General features: G+C 40.9%; 1 protein-coding gene and 1 long non-coding RNA gene across 2 annotated transcripts in view; both read left to right on the forward strand.

The window, feature by feature from the left end:
- Positions 1-18,954, forward strand: part of LOC306973129 — a 268,899-nt gene that overhangs the window by 226,844 nt on the left and 23,101 nt on the right. The gene's annotated exons all lie outside the window — the stretch shown is intronic.
- LOC306972608 (alpha-amylase-like) lies at positions 12,375-17,094 on the forward strand. The gene is made up of 9 exons (XM_079569272.1): positions 12,375-12,589; positions 14,224-14,370; positions 14,507-14,704; positions 14,989-15,219; positions 15,536-15,669; positions 15,766-15,988; positions 16,132-16,253; positions 16,336-16,461; positions 16,900-17,094. Exons 1-9 carry the CDS (start codon positions 12,419-12,421, stop codon positions 17,087-17,089), a joined length of 1,542 nt encoding a protein of 513 aa, XP_079425398.1. The 5' UTR covers positions 12,375-12,418; the 3' UTR covers positions 17,090-17,094.

An 18,954-nucleotide genomic window follows, 5' to 3' on the forward strand; every position in this document is an offset into this window, starting at 1 on the left:
GGCCAAAGCGTGCAAATTCATTGTGGGCAGGAACAAACCTAACGCATTTTTTTTTTACGATAAAAATTGTAAATAAGAACCTCGAACTGATTCCAACAACAGTGCATTTTCTCAAGTTCAGAAGAAAAAGAAGAGGAAAAGAGGGAGAGGAAGAAGAAGAAGTTCACAGACTTGGTCACAAAGAGCTTTACAATTATACATCGTTCAGCTTCATCCAAATCTACAAAACTCATCTAAATGGATCACTTTACTCGCGTTGTCATTTTTTGAAAAACTTTTTTTTCATTGCTTTTTTAATGCGTTTCTGTCACTTTTTTGGTTTTGTCACATATGTTTGTCACGTTTTCATCAGTTTTTCGCCACATTTTTGAGACTTTTTTCTCACTTTTTCTTAAATTTTTTTGTCTCTTTTTTGTCACTTTTCTGGCACATTTTTGCCACTTTTTCGTCACATTTTTGCTACTTTGTTTTGTCACATTTTTGCCACTTTTTCGTCAAATTTTTGCCACTTTTTTGTCACATTTTTGCCACTTTTTTGTCAGATTTTTGTCACCTTTTTGTCTCTTCTTTGTTGCATTGTCAGCCTTGTTTTTGTCTCATATATGTTGCTCTTTTGTGGCTTATTTGTCACTTTCCTTTGCTTTTTGTCCTTTTTTGTCTCTTTTTGTCACTTTTCGTCGCTTTTTGTCTTTTTTTGTCTTTTTTGTCCGTTTTTTGTCACTTTTTGTCGCTTTTTTTCTTTTTTTGTCTCTTTTTGTCAATTTTTTGTCACATTTTTGCCACTTTTTCTGCACTTTTTCATCACTTTTCTGTTACTTCCTTGTTGCTCTTTTGTTGATTTTATTGTTGCATTTTTGTCCCTATTGTGACACTTTTTTTCAAGAAGCTTTTAGATTTGGGAAAAGCCAAACTGGAGAAGATGTGCCCAGTTCAGGTGGGGGTTAGGAGGTTAAATGAATTACATTATCAGGGCATTTTCAAACACAGAGATATGAAGAAACAATTGTATTATACTATATGACGCCCCCGTACTTCCTGACTTGAGCTTCTCATGAATATCTGGGTTAAGCACGTTTCCATATGGACAGAATAGAGCCTCATTATTTCACCACTCCTCTTCAAGTCGAGTTTTTCTCTCTCATTTCTGCAGAGAAGAGGGCATTGTTTCCTAATTAATCCATCATGTTCGTTTGGGTGACTCTCAGAGGATGTAAAATATATAAAAGATTAACGTCTGAAGCTCCACAGATCCCGACTTCCTGTGGCTCTGTGTGAAAACAGTCACTGGAGCGTTTTATTTCGAACGTGAGTCACAGAGGGAAAGCAGAGAGAAACGTCTGACGGAGAGAGGCCGGGGTTTAGCACAGTTATTTCTGAACCCAGGTGTCTGAATAACACGTGGGAACACATTTATTATTGAAGGTCTCTCTGGTATTTTGGTGGCTCATTGCAGTTTTGGACCATGTGGTTCACTTTTGAATTTAAACATATAGTACTTACATAAAGTAGGTTAAACAGAAATAGGTGGCACTTTACAGCCCAGTAATTGCATGGTAATAAGATAAGATACAAAGAATGAACCTGAGGGAAATTTGTCTTGATCTACAACTATTATGAAGGTATTTGGAATGTAAGACTAAAATGAATAGAATGTAAAAGCATAGAGCAGGGGTTTCCAAACTTTTCGGTACGTGATCCCCAAAATCACCAGAACAACAACAACAATAATAAATTCAGTTGCTCCAAATCTGTTTTTTAATGTATGTTTGGATGCAAAATTGTGATGTTTGGCTTAATTTAACTATACTGTTCTCAATCATAAAATACATCAAATTGGACGTTGTGAATTTATCCCCACTTCAGTGTCCTGCAACTCCGCTGAGTGGTCCCGACCCCCACTTTGGGAAACCCTGGCATAGAGTTCAGTCTAAAAATAACCAATGGCCGCTGGTTGCACTGCTTTATGACTGCGACACGAGGGGCCGCCATTGCTGCAGTTCCTCCATATGTGGGCGGCAAAACAAGCTAGTTGTCCATTAGAAAGCATTGCACTTTCCACACGTTCTAAGCAACTGCAAAGCCTGCTGGTTTCTAATTTTCTGGTACTTTCTACAGCGAGATATTGCTCCTGTGATAACGCTGGGTTAGTTACAATTAAAGAAACCAGGCTGTTTTTTCGCAAGGTACATTTTATAAATCTTGTATACTAATGAAGGCTGGACTTTGATTGACAGGCCATTAGCATCAGAGCTAATGGCACGGCTACGACCGAACTACACGTCACGCAAGGGCAGAGTCTACAGTGAAGATCCCGCCCTTATGCCCTTTTTAGGAACATGCTCCGGGTAGGAGGAGTCTGTAAATCCACCATGATTTCCCTTTCGAACATTGTCATTATGGTAAACGGGGAGGAGGGAGCAGACGGAGTATATTATTTATTATGTCTATGGTAAGAACATGCACAGGTGTGAAAATATATGAGATCATACTGTTTATTACTTGCCACTTCAATGATGGGAGAACTCCAGTCATCAAGTTAAGATCTATAGCTTTGTAGGTTCTATTAACACTTGATTGATCGGGGACAGGGATCATTGTAGATCAAGTGTCTCCAACCTTTCTTTGCCTGAAGAGATACTTTTATGTAACAAAAAAAGATACTCGTCACCCTGCGACTTAACGGAGTTAAGGAGTTAAGGAGTTCACTCTGGAGAGGTTGAAGCCAAGATGATGTTTAAACATGGACTGAAGAAAATGAATTAACCTAAATGTTTTAAAAGAAAAAGCCTCTAAAATGTGATCGATCAAGCTGAGTAGAAATGTATAGATTTTAGTCTTTGGTGAGCTATCAATAAAGGGCTGGAGAGCTGGTTGGAGATCCCTGTTTTGACATGAAAGATCCCAGAGTGATCAATGGGCCTGGTAACCAAAACAAAACATGTGCATTTACCAACTTTAGTGTGCTTATATCACACCAAAAATCCAGTATCAACAATTAAAATGAAACAAGCAGCAAATGGCAACAAGCAGTTGTTGATGTTCCCAGTTTACAGCTGGAACTAACTGCACAAAAACAACGCAATTTTAAAGCCTGTCACAGTAAAGTGAGATGAATCTGAGTTTTACGTGCTCCTCCGTCTCTGCTGCAGCTTCAGTAACCTGTCATTACCGCGTCCAGCCCACTCTCAGACCTACAGCGCTGCCTCTGAACGCACCAGGACTATATTTTCTCTGATGGACTCGATGATTTCAGCGCGCTAATGCTAGCTCCTGTACCACATCTGTGCCACACATTGGTTTAAGTTTTAGAATGATACTCATCGTCTGCTCAGACCGCTCAGGTGCCAAGTAAATGCCCCAGTTCTGTCTGTGCCAAGGATTTCTGAGCTGAAAATAATGTGACTCCCATCTGGTTTTGAAAATATTGAGACAGGTGCAATGCCATCCCTAATGGTCGCGCAACAGTTTCCTTAGCTGTAAATAATTTAGTCTCACTTTACATTACACCACAGTAAAAACCAGTGTTGGGGGTAACGGATTACAAAAGTAACGAGTTATGAAAATATTACTTTTTACTCCCCCCAAATAACGGACACTGGTGTATAAGGTCTGCAGTTGCGTGTAATGTCATCAAAACAAAACAGAGAGAATGGGGGAAAGAGAAGTAAAAGTACAACTTTGACTGTAGTTTTGCTCGTTGTCGTTATTACTATTTTCATTTTATATTTTACCAAAAGTAAGTCAAACAGTATTATGGAATACAAACATACTACAATCTTATAGCTACAACTACTAACACAGAATATATTACAGTTTTAAAGTAACTTGCCCAACACTGATAATAACTTGGTAATAGCCCCAACAGTACGATGACTATAGGGCAAACCAGGGGGGGATCTAGAAAAAAAAAATCATGGGGTGGCAAGCAGGGTCAGGGACAATTTCTGGGGTGGCAGCACATTTTACAGTGGCGAATGTTTACGCAAGTTTTGCTTGAGCTCAAGGCAATGTTTCCGTTTAGATGCAGGCTGAGCCTCTCAAAATTATATAAAAATAGTAGCATTGTCCATGATATAAGTAGGGGGTTTCTAACTCAGGTACAATTTTAACTTTTGTAAAAAAATCATCATCTTGGGAGCCACGGGAGTTGGCACCTGGCTCCTTATTTAGCTTCAAAGTTGTTATAATACCAACTGAGAGTGAGCCTCTTTAAGCACCCAAGTAGCTTCTAGAGCACATGTGAGACATGGCATGACATCAGTGGGGTGACCTTTACTAGAGGTGGCAGCTGGCACCCCATGTCACCCCTCTAGATCTGCCCCTGGGGCAAACGAGAAATACATGTCTTCGTCCTTGAAAATTACGATTTATGAAATAAAATACTAATAATACATTGGTTTTATATAGCGCTTTTCTGGACACTCACAGACGCTTTACATTGCATTATTCATTCACTTCATACTTGGTGGTGGTAATCTACTATTGTAGCCACAGCTGCCCTGGGGTAGACTGACGGAAGTGAGGCGACCAGTCTGCGCCATCGGCCCCTCCGAGCACCACCAACTGCTCACTCACTCACATGAGCTCAGGCAGAAAAAAGGCGGTATTGAAATACATGATATAGGTTCCTTGTTTACAGGTACTATCATTACAATGTTATTACACTTTTAAATTCCATACTATTTCCCTCCTTTTATTTACCTATTACCCTTTTATAATTGGGTTGTAAAGTGCTGTGAGCTTTACATTAAAAATAAGGTTCATGGTGTAGTCATAATCCTTATTATTTTTACAATGTTTTTTTGTCTAGGTATTTAGTATAAGTGATAATTGGAGAAGACATAGTAAACAGATACACAAACAGAGGGGAAATGGGCAACTTCATTTCAGCCAAAACTGCAACTGAATATGTTTTAGACCATAGTTTCTGTATTTTTGATGAACTTATACAATAAAAATACTTGAGCAATGTCAGAACTTTCAAAGAAATATAGATTTAATGCCAGCTTGCACATACTAGGGAAAAGGTTTAGCCTTACCTCCATATAAAACCATATATTTTCAGAAAAGCAAACATTTCATCCTTTGAAATTGTTTCCTGTTTCTTTTTAACATAATCTTGGGTGCGTTTTTGTCGGAGTTATGAAAACGACAGCAATTAAGAGGTTGGGAACATATGTGAGTTGTCTGTGGTCCGTGTTATTGTAGCATAAGAGGTAGCAGAAGTCCGGATGTGCAGAGACGGGAGCGGCGCAGCGCAAGAACAGAGGAATTTTCCCCTCAGTAAAAGTGTAGCTCACGTTATGACCATGAAAGAGGAGCTCCTGTTTCCCGCTGACGGCTGTGAAAGACCGTCATAAAATCAATTCCGGGTGAATTTTACCCAGGGCTTGCCAGACTATGGGAGGCAGCGTGGGACTCGACCTAATACACAATGAATATTATTACTGTATTTTCCGGACTATAAGTCGCTCTGCAGTATAAGTCGCACCAGCCAAAATGTGAATAATACAGAAAAAACATATATAAGTCACTCCGGAGAATAAGTCACACCAGCCAAAATGTGAATAATACAGAAAAAACATATATAAGTCACTCCAGACTAAAAAATCATACCAGCCAAAATATGAATAATAAAGAAAAAAAAGATATGTGTCAATCCGGAGTATAAGTCGCACCAGCCAAAATGTGAATAATATAGAAAACAACATATATAAGTCGCTCCAGAGTATAAGTCGCACTAGCCAAAATGTGAATAATATAGAAAAAAACATATATAAGTCGCTCCAGAGTATAAGTCGCACCAGCCAAAATGTGAATAATATAGAAAAAAACATATATAAGTCGCTCCGGAGTATAAGTCGCACCAGCCAAAATATGAATAACAAAGAAAAAACATATATAAATCGCTCTGGAGTATAAGTCGCACCAGCCAAAATATGAATAACAAAGAATAAAACATATATAAGTCATTTCAGAGTATAAGTTGCACCAGCCAAAATGTGAATAATACAGAAAAAACATATATAAGTCGCTCCAGAGAATAAGTCGCACCAGGGAAAAAATGCATAATGAAGAAAAAAACATATATAAGTCACTCACGAGTATAAGTCGCACCAGGGAAAAAATGCATAATGAAGAAAAAAACATATATAAGTCACTCCGGAATATAAGTCGCACCAGCCAAAATATGAATAACAAAGAAAAAACATATATAAGTCGCTCCGGAGTACAAGTTGCACCAGCAAAAAAATGCATAATGAAGAAAAAAACATATATAAGTCGCTCTGGAGTATAAGTCGCACCAGCCAAAATATGAATAACAAAGAAAAAAACATATATAAGTCGTTCCAGAGTATAAGTCGCACCAGCCAAAATATGAATAACTAAGAAAAAACATATATAAGTCGTTCCAGAGTATAAGTCGCACCAGCCTGGGCATAAAGGGCTCTCCCGGCAGCATGTTATTCAAGTACCCATTTGCAAACTCGTTCCTCTAGCTGTGGCCATCGAGCTTTTAGCCCACGATTACCTTTTTTTTCTCCGTCACTCCAATCACTTTACAGCTTTTTACATTTTCAGTGGTACAGTAAGTAAGTAAGTGTTTTATTTGTAATTGTACAACCCTTACAGGAGTAGCAGATACTGGAACACAAGCCTGCAGCGCCCTCTAGCGGCTGTCAGTGTAAAAATAACAAACATGAAATGATATATTTTGATATATAAGTCACACCTGAGTATAAGTCGCACCCCCAGCCAAACTATGAAATAAAGTGCAACTTTAAATACAGTAAAATTATTGTTGAGGTAACTTTTTTTGTATTTGTATTTTAACTTTGCCTTTTTCATGGCTTTTTTAGGGACTCTTATGCGTTTATAGAGCAAATTACTGTGAAATTATGCCAGGTGTGATAAGATTTGTTTCTTTTCCCTGTCATATAATTTAAAAGACAAAGATGGCAGGTTATATTTTGAGCCTGCTGACTGACATCCTGGACCACACACCTACCGGACCGCAGGGCTCATGTCTTCATCGTCGTGGCTAAAATCCTCTTTTACGTACACACAGGTGCATTTGAGATATTACTGAAGAGCAGCAGACACGAGTCATTCAGGAGAACTGAGTAATGTATACGCTGGGATGCCCACATATGTCCATTATTGCTTCGGTTCGTGTGAGAAGAAATGTCTCCCCCTGCTGGTCACTGCTGGAACTGAAATATCTGGAATGAGCATATAATCAAAGTCAAAGGGAGACTGCAATACCTCACCTGTGGTTTCCAGATATTGTGCCAGGAATCAAGCACATTTGAGATACCGATGCGGAAATAGAAACTTTCCAAAATAAAGAAAAAACAAGCAGACTCTGACAATAAATGACCTGGATTTTTCCCCCCCCAGTACAAAACAACGAGTTTTCAAGATGTTTAACCGAGCACATTTTCTCCATGCTCAGCTTTACCCAAATTCTTCACTACTAGAGAGTTCACAGCCTATGGGCCTGTCATTTGAAAGCTAAGGCCACGTTGTCACATTTTTGTAGTATTTTTGCCGCTTTTCTGTCCACATCTTTGAAGTTTTTTGTTGCCATTTTCATCCTTGTTTACATCTTGTTTTATCGCTATTTTGGCGTATATTTTCAAGAAGCTAGAAGAAGCCAAACTGGGCGTTACTAGGTTAGAGGCAATGATTGTAAGATGCACTTTAAAAAGTTACTGTAACTATACAACAACAGTGCACATAAACAAGTATCTCATCTTGTAAATTGCTCTTTTACAATTGATATCAGTAAAAGGTTTGAAGAAGTTTATATCATACATGGCCAAACACAGAAAGGCAAACTAATTAAAAACAATCCTCCGCCGGGAACGTGATGAAATAACACAGTGTACTGAATTAAAACAAAATTTGACACGCCTGTACTTCATCTCAATAATAGATTAGTCATATTGGGAGTGACTGGGCTGGACACATCTTGGGCAGAAGCCGATGACGTGGAACCGTGGTTTGCTCCTTAAAAGCTCCTCACAAGAAAGACATAGAGAACAGGCAATTTCTCAAGACCTATAAAGGTGTCTGAGTTCGTCTTTGTGTTTTCTTAATGCTTGTATTGGCAGCTCCGGTAGCACTAGTCTCTCCTGGGGACTTCTACTGTTGAAATCTTTCCCCGACATCTGCGCAACATATCACCACAGCGCGGAGCAAGTTTCCATTGGAAGCGGCTGAATATTTGACTTTATTACACTTTTCCCTCCTCGCTGTGCCCAGTTTTGCTAAGGAAGCTCAGACGGCTTGCACAAACACATTAATTCATTTTACAAAGCGGAGAAAGTGGCAGAAGTCGTGTCTTCGAGGCAGGAGTTTGTCCATGTGATGGTATCACTGCATCATTAAAAATATATATGGTTTGAGGAGAGTAAAAGTCGCCCACTGGAGCAGCCCGGGGATGTGGGTTTTGAAGGAGGTCACAAGCCAAGAGCTAGGATAAGCATGAAGCATCGTTTTTCACATTTGGAATTTTTGTGCCAAGATAGATACGGATGGCAACGCGTGGCCTAACCAAGGGGGAAGAAAACCTCTCACGGGTATCACAATTTGTCACTCCTTTTACCTGTTTGCTGGGGGACGATGAACATGTTTATCACACACAAACAAAATCAAACCAAAATCGGGTCCATATGGATGTTTTTTCACAGCAAATTGTTCAGTAAAAGCAAATAACGACACTCGTAGCTAACATTAGCATATGTAGCATGAAGCTAACATTAGATTCCTGGTTAGCATTGTTTTTAAAGCATTTATGGGCCATTGACCCACTTTGCTCCTCTCTGTCTCTCTGTATCTTTATTTAGTAGAAAAAAAAAATCATAATTTAGCATTTGTTAAAGAAGAAAAAAGTTTGTTGTTGGGGGGTCTTTCATCTCCCCCTGGTGTCTCTGGCCAGAAAACCACAATTGCAACTTTCCCTGCACCAACCCGGAGCACCATTACACACTGATAGAATCACGAAGAAGAAGCTACCAGGCTAACGGGCAAAGCTAACTGCGGGCTAGCGCCACTTAAACAGTATTTACAGCCAAGTTTGAGTGAAAAAAATGATCTCCATTGTGTAGTTGGATGTAGTTCCCTCTCTCCCTTTGTCTTTTCCGTCAGCGTAGTATTTACTCGCACGGACAATTAATGGACAATTAATGAGTAAAAAAACGCAACATGCCAAGACACCTGCAGTGGCGCTTATGGCCTCTAGGGGCATGAGTTACTTACTTCTGCTTTAAAGTATTGGTGGAGAAATGGGAGAAAGTTTAGCCTTTTCCCTTCTTAGTTTACCCCTTTGGCTGCTACAAACATGACCATATATGGGCAATTTCAGAAATGCTGTCTGTATGTACACAACAACAGGGAGTGAATGAGTATATATATTCACAAAATACCGGTGAAGAATAAAGAGACATTTCAATAATCTGACCTTTTGACCTTTATAGATTGTTGTACATTATCTCCCACCTTTATTTCAATATGCCACTGCAATTGCTTTAAGGCAATATTGTGTCGTCTTCACTGGGCAATTTCTCCTCTGCTGCCTGTTTTGGGTTGATGAGGGAAACCTTGGCATCCAGAAGAAATCCACCTAAACATGGGAAGAAGTAAAACATATAATCTCCACACGTTAAACTGTCTTGTGCTCTACAACTACACTACACACATCCAGTAATAACCTTGTCATCTTTGATCATTTCTCCCATTCTTTTAACCCCATCTGCGCTGTACATTACTGTTCCATCCATTCATCCAATCCGCCTCTCCTCCTCATTTTACCCCCATCTTTTCCATCCAACCTTGCATTTTCCCATGACAAACCTCTTCTGGGAATGAGATGACCCGGTCCCTCCCTCTCACCTGGTCTGGGGCTGCAGTAAAAAGACTTCTTTGTCCCCACAATCCGAAAGCCTTCATCGCCTCTGGAGGTATGTCCTGTGCCGTCCCGACAGGAAAAGACCAAAGTACGGCTGGAATTTTCTTTGGGCCCATGGGAGAATCACAGCACATTTTTTGGGGCCTTGTCTCCTGACGTCTCGTCCTGGACTGCGTCACAAGGAGGGGAACTATACACTTTAATACAGTACTTTAAAATACCGTTCTGGACTGCACAGCAAATCATGAAATTGATGTTTAGATGCAGAAATTATATTTTTTACAGTAGATTATTAATCCTACGTTATTTATTCGAAAGTATATATATGGTATAGATGTGATAAGTAAATTAGGGTATCGAGGGTGTGCAGATGCAAAAGAAGCAAAAGAAGTCTCAAGCTTGAATTAATTTTGCAATATTAGTTGTGACTGTCTGGAATTTGGGGGTTCTGATTGAAATAAAAAAAAAAGGGCAAGTCATCTTACTTTGAAATGTTTCAAAGTAATCATATTTTTATTGGTAGGTAATTCTACAATATCATATCTTAGTATTGCTTCACTATTTCGCAAGAAATTAGTTATTACTAGTTCTGTTTTAGTACAGATGTGCACTTCCCCTAATGAACTATTGAGGGCGCCATTGTCACACAGAGAAAACGCACAGTACCTTTTTCTCATGTCAGCATTTCAACTTGTTTTGACTCCCACTACATTCATTAGAGATATGCTAAACCAATTAGGAATACCTAAAATATACTTAGTACAGTACTTTTCTCAACATAAGAGTGCTACATTGATACAATGACCTTTAACTGGGGCAAGGGTCATGCCGTGGCCCTCGTGGGAATGGCTTGTGTTTAGGCAGTGCACTCTTTGGAAACATTACTTTGCGAAACCTGTTGAATGTGTTGTGATTTTTGTTTTGTTTTATCTGTGTGTATTTTCGCTGATCATAGATTATCTCAGAGTTATGCAAGGATGAGGCGGGTTCCAAAACTCCTGTCCAATATTCACATTTCCACATCCAATAGATATAAAGATAGACATAAATAAATGCTTTTTTGTCAATTTCTTTTTTTTTTCTTGATGCACATAAGGCAGCATCTAAGTAAAATTGAATGGCTTCTTTTTCCTCTAATTTTCTGGGTAATGGTAATAGTAACTTCTAGTGATCTAAAGATTACACCAACAACATATTGTCCAGGGAGTTTTAGGAGAAAGACTGAAAAACAAATGGAAGCTAATTTAAACCATTCAGATTCAGACATTTATACTGCTCAAAACTAAAAGACTTTACCCAATCAGTCAAACTTCAGTAACATTCACAGATACAATGGATACAATACAATCTATACAACTGTTATAAAAGACAATAGAAACAGACAACATCTGTGAGAACACCGTCAAAACACATTCACTTGCAAAACATGACACGGCAAAGCAAACCATTTTCTTCACCTGATCTTGTATGTGAGCTTTCTGTTTTTCAGGAGTTTAACCCTCATCCAAAAGGCCTCCAGCCATTTCATCAACTTAGACATGAGTTGGAACCAGATTTTTCAACACAAAACAACTCCAACTCATGGCTTCTGTTCTAATTTGGGGTGAGTATCATCTCCGCACTGTTGTATAGCAGCCTGACCTGACATGAGTCAGCATGGCCATTACCTGGGTTTTTTTTCATGTTGTCAGTGTGCATAATCATATCAGTTGGTTTGTGTCAGAGAAGGCTACTGGAGAAAGAGGGCAAATTAGACCTATTGACTTGGATTTAGACCTATTCATCTTTCATCTGCACAGAGAGTGTTTCACTACAGTTTTATATTTGGATGCGTTTGGTGTGTACATGTGGCAAGAGTTGTTTCATGAACCACAGAGATGTCATTCCCAGGTTTTCAGTTTCCAGAGAACAGTAGAGATTCCACGAGAATTACATTTCACAAGAACTTGGAAGAATTGTAGGAAATGGTCTCAACTTATATCACACTTTTCTACCTTCATGAGGCCCAAAGCGCTTTACAGCAAGGAAACAGTTACCCATTCACACTCTCATTCATACACCAATGTATGCAGACACTGGAGGAAAGGTGGGTTAAGTGTCCTGCCCAAAGACACAATGACAAGAGTGCATCTTTAGAAGCTGGGATACGAACCGGCAACCTTCTGATCATGAGACAACCACTGTGCCCAGAAGGTCCTACCCTGCACAAAGTCCATTATGATGACCTGAACTGGCGCCAGAGTTTCAACTGTCTCTTGCAACACACTGCAAATATAGGAAATGGAAGTAGTTTAATAATACACCTGCTCTCTCTTCTGAAAGCACTCAATCATGTCCTCAATTGAGCTTTTTGATTTGTGATCGTCTGGAAACCTCTGTGAGAATCAGTCGGCTCACGTAGATATTGGCACTGATTTTTGATTGGTCCACAGCACACACCAATCACTCGTAAGTGAGCAGCAGTTCCAGCGTCTCTTTTTCTCTCTTGGGCCAGTGGGTAAAGCGATGATGAAGTGGCTGATCTTGGTGGCTCTTTTTGGGTTGACCGTGGCCCAACACAACCCGCACCTGAAGCACGGGCGTACCTCCATCGTGCACCTGTTCGAATGGCGCTGGGCGGACATCGCCGCAGAGTGTGAGCGATTCCTCGGGCCCAACGGCTTCGGAGGAATTCAGGTGAAAATACTTTGCTGTGATCAATCTTTTGCTATGATCAATAATGTTTTTGGGTGATGCCGAAAATCTACTATTCAAATACATTAACTTTAACTGGTAATACCCATTTTACAATATGTATTTTGTATGACTGGCTTAGTGGCAGAAAATAAATGACGTGTTCAGTTACTCTGCTCAGTTATCGAGCTATGAGTTTAGAGGTCATTAGTCTTTTGTAGTGGACAGCCAATGTGTCCCACTATTTTATATTTTAGTTATGAGTTTTGAAGCAGATCAAACAGAGTGTCAAAGAGCCTGACTGCTTCAAGAGGTCTTGGACACCCTCACTACAGAGAGGAGGATGACGCACCTCAAAGCTGAGTGATCAGAGGAGATACTGGATATACTGTAAAGAGGAAGCATAAACTAAGGACCTCACAGGAATGTAGACTGATGTACATTGGAATTATATTGGATTTTGATGCGTAAGCTCTGTCATACATGAGTTTTCCATTGTAGATAAAGGTTGCCAATGACACAACAGTGCTCTGACTCATCAACAGCAACGAGGCGGATTCCCGGACTGAAGCGCACCATCTTGCGTCATGGTGTGTCAATAATAATCTGTCCTTGAACATGAAAAAGTCCAATGAGATCATTGTGGACTTCCACAAAAGCAGACCCAATCACTCTCCTCTCTATTGGCAATGAGGTGGTAGACAGGGTGCCACATTTCAAATTCTTGGGAATATCTGTGACCGAGGACCTGTCCTTGGGAACCAGTGAAAGGGAAGGTCCAGCAACACCTCTACTACCTCAGGCAACTGAGGAGTGCCAGGATCACAAAACAGCTGATGGTCAACTTTTACAACTGTGCCATCAGCAGTGTTTTGACATATGTTTTTTTAGCGTGGTACTCCAGCTGCACTGAGGCCCATCAGCAGGCACTCCAGCGGGTGGTAAAAACAGCGAGTAAAAAAAGTGCACAACATCCTGTGGGACCGGCATCACCCAGCCCATCAGCTGTTCCACCTGCTGCCCTCAGGGAGAAGATACGGCGTCCATTGGCGCCAAACTGGCTAACAGTCTGCACCCTTACACAGTGAGGTTGCTTAATGATGACCTTTCCCCCCCACTCTTCCCCCCTCCCATGGACAGTAAACCATACACCACGCAGTAATAGCTGTGAACTGGACTTTGCATTGCTGCATTAACTCTATTATCCTTAACTCTGACCATACTCTCTGTTTTGGATGTATTTTACGTAGTTTTGTACATTTATCTGCTACCAAGAGTGAATGTCATTGGTTTTGTGCCTTAATAACCATATACTTTTGATGTGCCTTGTTGATATTTGTATTTTTTTATTTGATGAGAGGATCTGCTGTATCGGATTTGTTGTATGCTCCAACACAGTTTTGTTGCTGTTCAGTTTTGACTGACATTGACAATAAACATGTTTGATTGAAAGGTTCTTAAGCCGTTATTTTTTTGTTTTTTTTTGCATTTCATCCAAAAAGCTTCATCAGAACAAATGATCTATGTGCAGGCTGGACTAGCATATTGTTGTTGTAGTAGCGTCTCTCAGTTGACTGAAATATTGCTGTGTCAGACCCCGTATATCTGTATGATTTCCTTTCTATTTCTCCTCTCAGATCTCTCCTCCCAATGAGCACATTGTCCTAAGCAGCCCCTGGAGGCCTTGGTGGCAGCGCTATCAGCCAATCGGCTTCAACCTTTGCTCTCGATCAGGAACTGAGGCCGAACTCCGCGACATGATCACCAGATGCAACAACGTGTCGGTAAACTGACTGTTCAGCAGCAATATTTTTATATGTGAGATTATGCTCAGCACGTCTTTAAAGTGAATTGTGTTTAATCAGGTTGCTTTGAGTTAGACTTTTGCAGTAATAAAAGAACATGTCTTTTACTCTCTAGGTGAACGTCTATGTGGATGTTGTGATTAACCACATGTGTGGAGCTGGAGGGGGTGAGGGCAACCACTCGTCCTGTGGAAGTTGGTTCAGTGCTTCTAAAAGAGACTTCCCCACTGTGCCCTATTCTAGCTGGGACTTTAATGACAACAAGTGCAAGACGGCCAGCGGAGAGATTGAGAATTATGAAGACCCTTACCAGGTAACACTAAAGACACTCTGGCCTCACAGCACAGGGGGAAGATTTAAGTTCCTGGACCATGTTTTGTCTTTCTATGAGACAAAACATGAATACAGGATAAGTTCTTCTTCGCTGGATACTCCTGAACATTGCCGAACACAAGCTTCATATTGAACAGTAATCAGGTTGTGATGTCAGCGCGGAGTGGATCTCCTCTCCTTTTCACACCCCCTTGGGACATTCTGCTGACATTGTCCAGGGTTGAGCCCTTGGACGTATGAGAGTTATGCTTTTGTCTTTGCCAGGTCCGTGACTGCCGTTTGGTGAGCTTGCTAGATCTCGCTCTGGAGAAGGACTATGTCAGGGGTAAAGCGGCTGAGTTCATGAACGCGCTGATCGACATGGGCGTGGCTGGGTTCAGAGTGGACGCCTGTAAACACATGTGGCCCGGAGACCTGCAGAATGTGTACGGACGTCTCAAAGACCTCAACGCCACGTGGTTCAGTGGAGGATCCAGGCCTTTCATCTTTCAGGAGGTAGACACTTACTCCTAACCCTGGTTGCCTTGAGGCCCTAATTTGCTTAATCTTCTTATTGTCAGGGCTGGCCCAGAGCTGTACAGTTATTACTTCATAACAATGCCATTAAACGGATATGCACTTTCTACTTTGAACACTTGAGTATTTTCTATTAACTACTTTAACTTAGTAATCTGACAGAGCAACGTTTTCTTTTATTAACAAGTAGGATCTATATTTTCACTCATGTAAAAGGAATAAAGTACTTTGACCAGCACTGACACATCAACACATACTCTGAATCTAGATTATAATCAATAATATTTCTATGTAGGTGATTGATCTGGGAGGTGAGGGCATCTCTGCTGCTGACTACACTCAACTGGGCCGAGTCACTGAGTTTAAATATGGAGCCAAACTGGGAACTGTGATCAGGAAGTGGAACGGAGAGAAACTCTGCTACACCAGGTATGCACACCTTAATGATAGAATACATGTGGTTAGGATTTGCAGTAAAATTAGTTTCAATATTAAACTCATTATTTATCATTATTATGTATTCAGGAACTGGGGCGAGGGCTGGGGTTTCATGTCCAATGGGAACGCAGTAGTGTTTGTGGATAACCATGACAACCAGAGAGGCCACGGAGCGGGCGGAGCCTCCATCGTCACCTTCTGGGACTCTAGGCTCCACAAGATGGCCGTCGGATTTATGCTGGCTCACCCCTACGGAGTCACCAGAGTCATGTCCAGCTTCAGGTGGGACCGCAACTTTGTCAATGGAAAGGTATGGCACCTTAATGTGTAATATCTCTGTAAATATTTGATTTATATATATTCTCTCAGACTAACATTAAAAATCTGTAATGTTCTGTAAAAGCTTGTGAACGTTGAATTGTGTATGTTAATTTTTCTCTGTTTCCACAATAGGATCAGAATGACTGGATGGGACCTCCCAGCTATAGTGACGGATCCACCAAACCTGTACCAATCAACCCTGACCAGACCTGCGGAGACGGCTGGGTGTGTGAGCACAGGTGGAGGCAGATCAAGTGAGTATTTGTAAAAAATACATACAATAGAAAGAATAAAACCCAACAGGCTAAAATGTAACTAGTCTCTCTCACATGTCAGGAACATGGTGATCTTCCGTAACGTTGTGAATGGACAGCCTCACTCAAACTGGTGGGACAACCAGAGCAACCAGGTCGCCTTTGGACGTGGCAACCGCGGATTCATCGTCTTCAACAACGACGACTGGTAAGAAACGTGTAGAAAACAAATAACGAAATCTCACAGCTACAGTGAGAAGCTCTGGGAGTTTGACCGTTGCTCCTCGTGAGAAAGAGGTTCAAATACTGGCCAGATGCTTGTCTCCCAACCAGTTATGTCATTGGAACACATTCTCCGGCCCTCCATCTAAAACAGAGGTTAACACCGCCCCAATCTGCCAGTCCGTAAGCACCACTCAATGTAGCAAATACGTGTCAATCAATGCAGTCACACAACATTGTGAGACTTGAGAATCTGAATTGCTGGATTGGTTTTCTGTCAGACCTTTCCAACAGCCTCTTGTTATGTATGTGTGTTCCAAGTCTGTCCTGTCTAATGGATCCACGTAGATATGTTACAGCTGATATCTTTTTTTATACTGAATGACCATTGTAGACTTTGACGAGTGCCGTCCCTTGCCTTCAGGGACCTCGATGTGACCCTGAACACTGGCATGCCTGGGGGCACCTACTGTGACGTGATCTCTGGTCAGAAGGAGAACGGCCGGTGCACGGGCAAACAGATCCACGTGGGAGGAGACGGCCGTGCCCACTTCAAGATCAGCAACAGAGAGGAAGACACTTTCGTGGCCATTCATGCAGAGTCCAAGCTGTGAACATCACTCTCTCTCTTGTGGGATTATCAAAAGTTATATATAGGGATTCACAAAATTGATTTCGTATTTCCACAAATCAGGTGCTTAATAGCCTATGGCTGTCAGTGACACAAAACATAGATGGAATAACTCACCACATTACCTACACTGTGATAAATGAAGATAACACTGATTAAAGTCACAACAAACTTATAATAATAATAATGGCTTACATTTGTATTGCGCTTTTCAAGCCTGTATTACCTGATTTCTCAAAGCGCCACATTGTAGTCATTATTCAGTCACTCCACACTCAGAGGTGGTAAACTACTGTAGCCACAGCTGCCCTGGGGTAGACTGACGGAAGCGAGGCAACCAGTCTGTGGCATCGCCCCCTCCGACCACCACCAACCACTCACTCACACACTGCATTCATTACGGCCTATTGCACATGTTTTTAGAGAGGCCCCACCGGCTGAGGATCAAACACGGACCTTCTAGCTGTGAAGCACGAGTGCTAACCGCTGTGCTGCTGTAACGTCTTCTCACCAAATGACAAAATACAAAATACAACAAAATGGCATGGACACAAGTCTTCTCTCCTCGCCTATAAAGTCAGGCTGTATAGATATTGTAAAGATATGATATGGGTAAACAGGGTACAGAGGGTGTGCAGATATTGGTCAAACCATAGCAACAGAAGCCAAATAAGTGTCAAGACTGAATCAGTTTTGCAATATTTGTTGTGACGGTCTGTAATTTTGAGAGTTCTGTTTGAAATAAAAAATAATGTAAGAGCAAGCTATTTTATGTGTCAAAGCATGATATTTTTTATTGTTAGGTCATCTGTAGGTAATTGCCAGGAATTCTATAAAATGTCTTTCTGTTTTAGTACAGATGTGGACTTCCCCTAATGAACGATAGAGGGCACTATTGTCACACAGAGAAAACACACACAATTTTTAAAAAGCAGCACTCGACCACTGTTATGTCAGCGCTCTGTCCACTCACACAAAATGACCCTTAGAAAAAACAAATGTCACTGTGCTGTTAAACCGGGAACAACCTGCTTCAACCTCAGAATGTGCGGTCCATTGAATCCATTCACACCAACATCCTACATATAAAGCCTATTCACTCGGAATAATTACATTAGGAATGCCTAAAATACACTTGCAGTACTTTACTCAACTTAAGTTTGCTACAATACAATGACCCTGAACAGGGAAAAAGTTATGCCGGTGACCCTCGTGGAAATGGCTTGTGTTTAGTCAGTTCACTCTTTACAAAGCCTGTTGAACGAGTAGAGAATTATTTAATTTTGTCTTATCTTTGTGTATTTTTGTTGATCACAGATTATCTCAGAGTTATGGAACATTGTTGCCAATATTTTGTTTTCTTGGTGCAAACAAGGCAGTGTCTATGTAAAATGGGATAGAGTATTTGTTTCGTCATTTCTTCATTAGGTCCAAAACGCTTTACAGCAAGGAACCAGGCACTCTCATTCATTCACCAATGTATGCAGACACTGGAGGCAAGGTGGGTAAAGTGTCTTGCCCCAAAGACACAATGACAGTTTTCACCTTTTGAAGCTGGGATTCGAACTGATTTCTGATCATGAGACAACCAGCTCTGCCAACTGTGCCACTGTCGCCAAGAAGTAGTCCTACCCTGCATCTGTCTCTTGCAACAAAATTGCAACACTGCAAACATAGGAAACGGAACTAGTTTAATAAAACACCAGTTCCCTCTTCTCAGGAGTCTCAGTCATGTCCTCAATTGAACTTTTGGTTTGTAATCGTCTGGAAAACTCTGTGAGAATCAGGCGGCTGTTGTACCTCACGTAGATATTGGCTGTGTTTTTTTGATTGGTCCACAGCACACAC

Source organism: Gobius niger (genome assembly GCF_951799975.1).
Source record: "Gobius niger genome assembly, chromosome: 13".
Lineage (NCBI taxonomy): Eukaryota > Metazoa > Chordata > Actinopteri > Gobiiformes > Gobiidae > Gobius > Gobius niger.

Coding starts and splice junctions, on each gene's coding strand:
- LOC306972608 (XM_079569272.1), top strand. CDS start 12,419: ATGATGAAGTGGCTGATCTTGGTGGCTCTTTTTGGGTTGACCGTGGCC. Junction 14,705..14,988: donor ATTATGAAGACCCTTACCAG/GTAACACTAAAG, acceptor TGTCTTTGCCAG/GTCCGTGACTGCCGTTTGGT. Junction 16,254..16,335: donor CACAGGTGGAGGCAGATCAA/GTGAGTATTTGT, acceptor CTCACATGTCAG/GAACATGGTGATCTTCCGTA.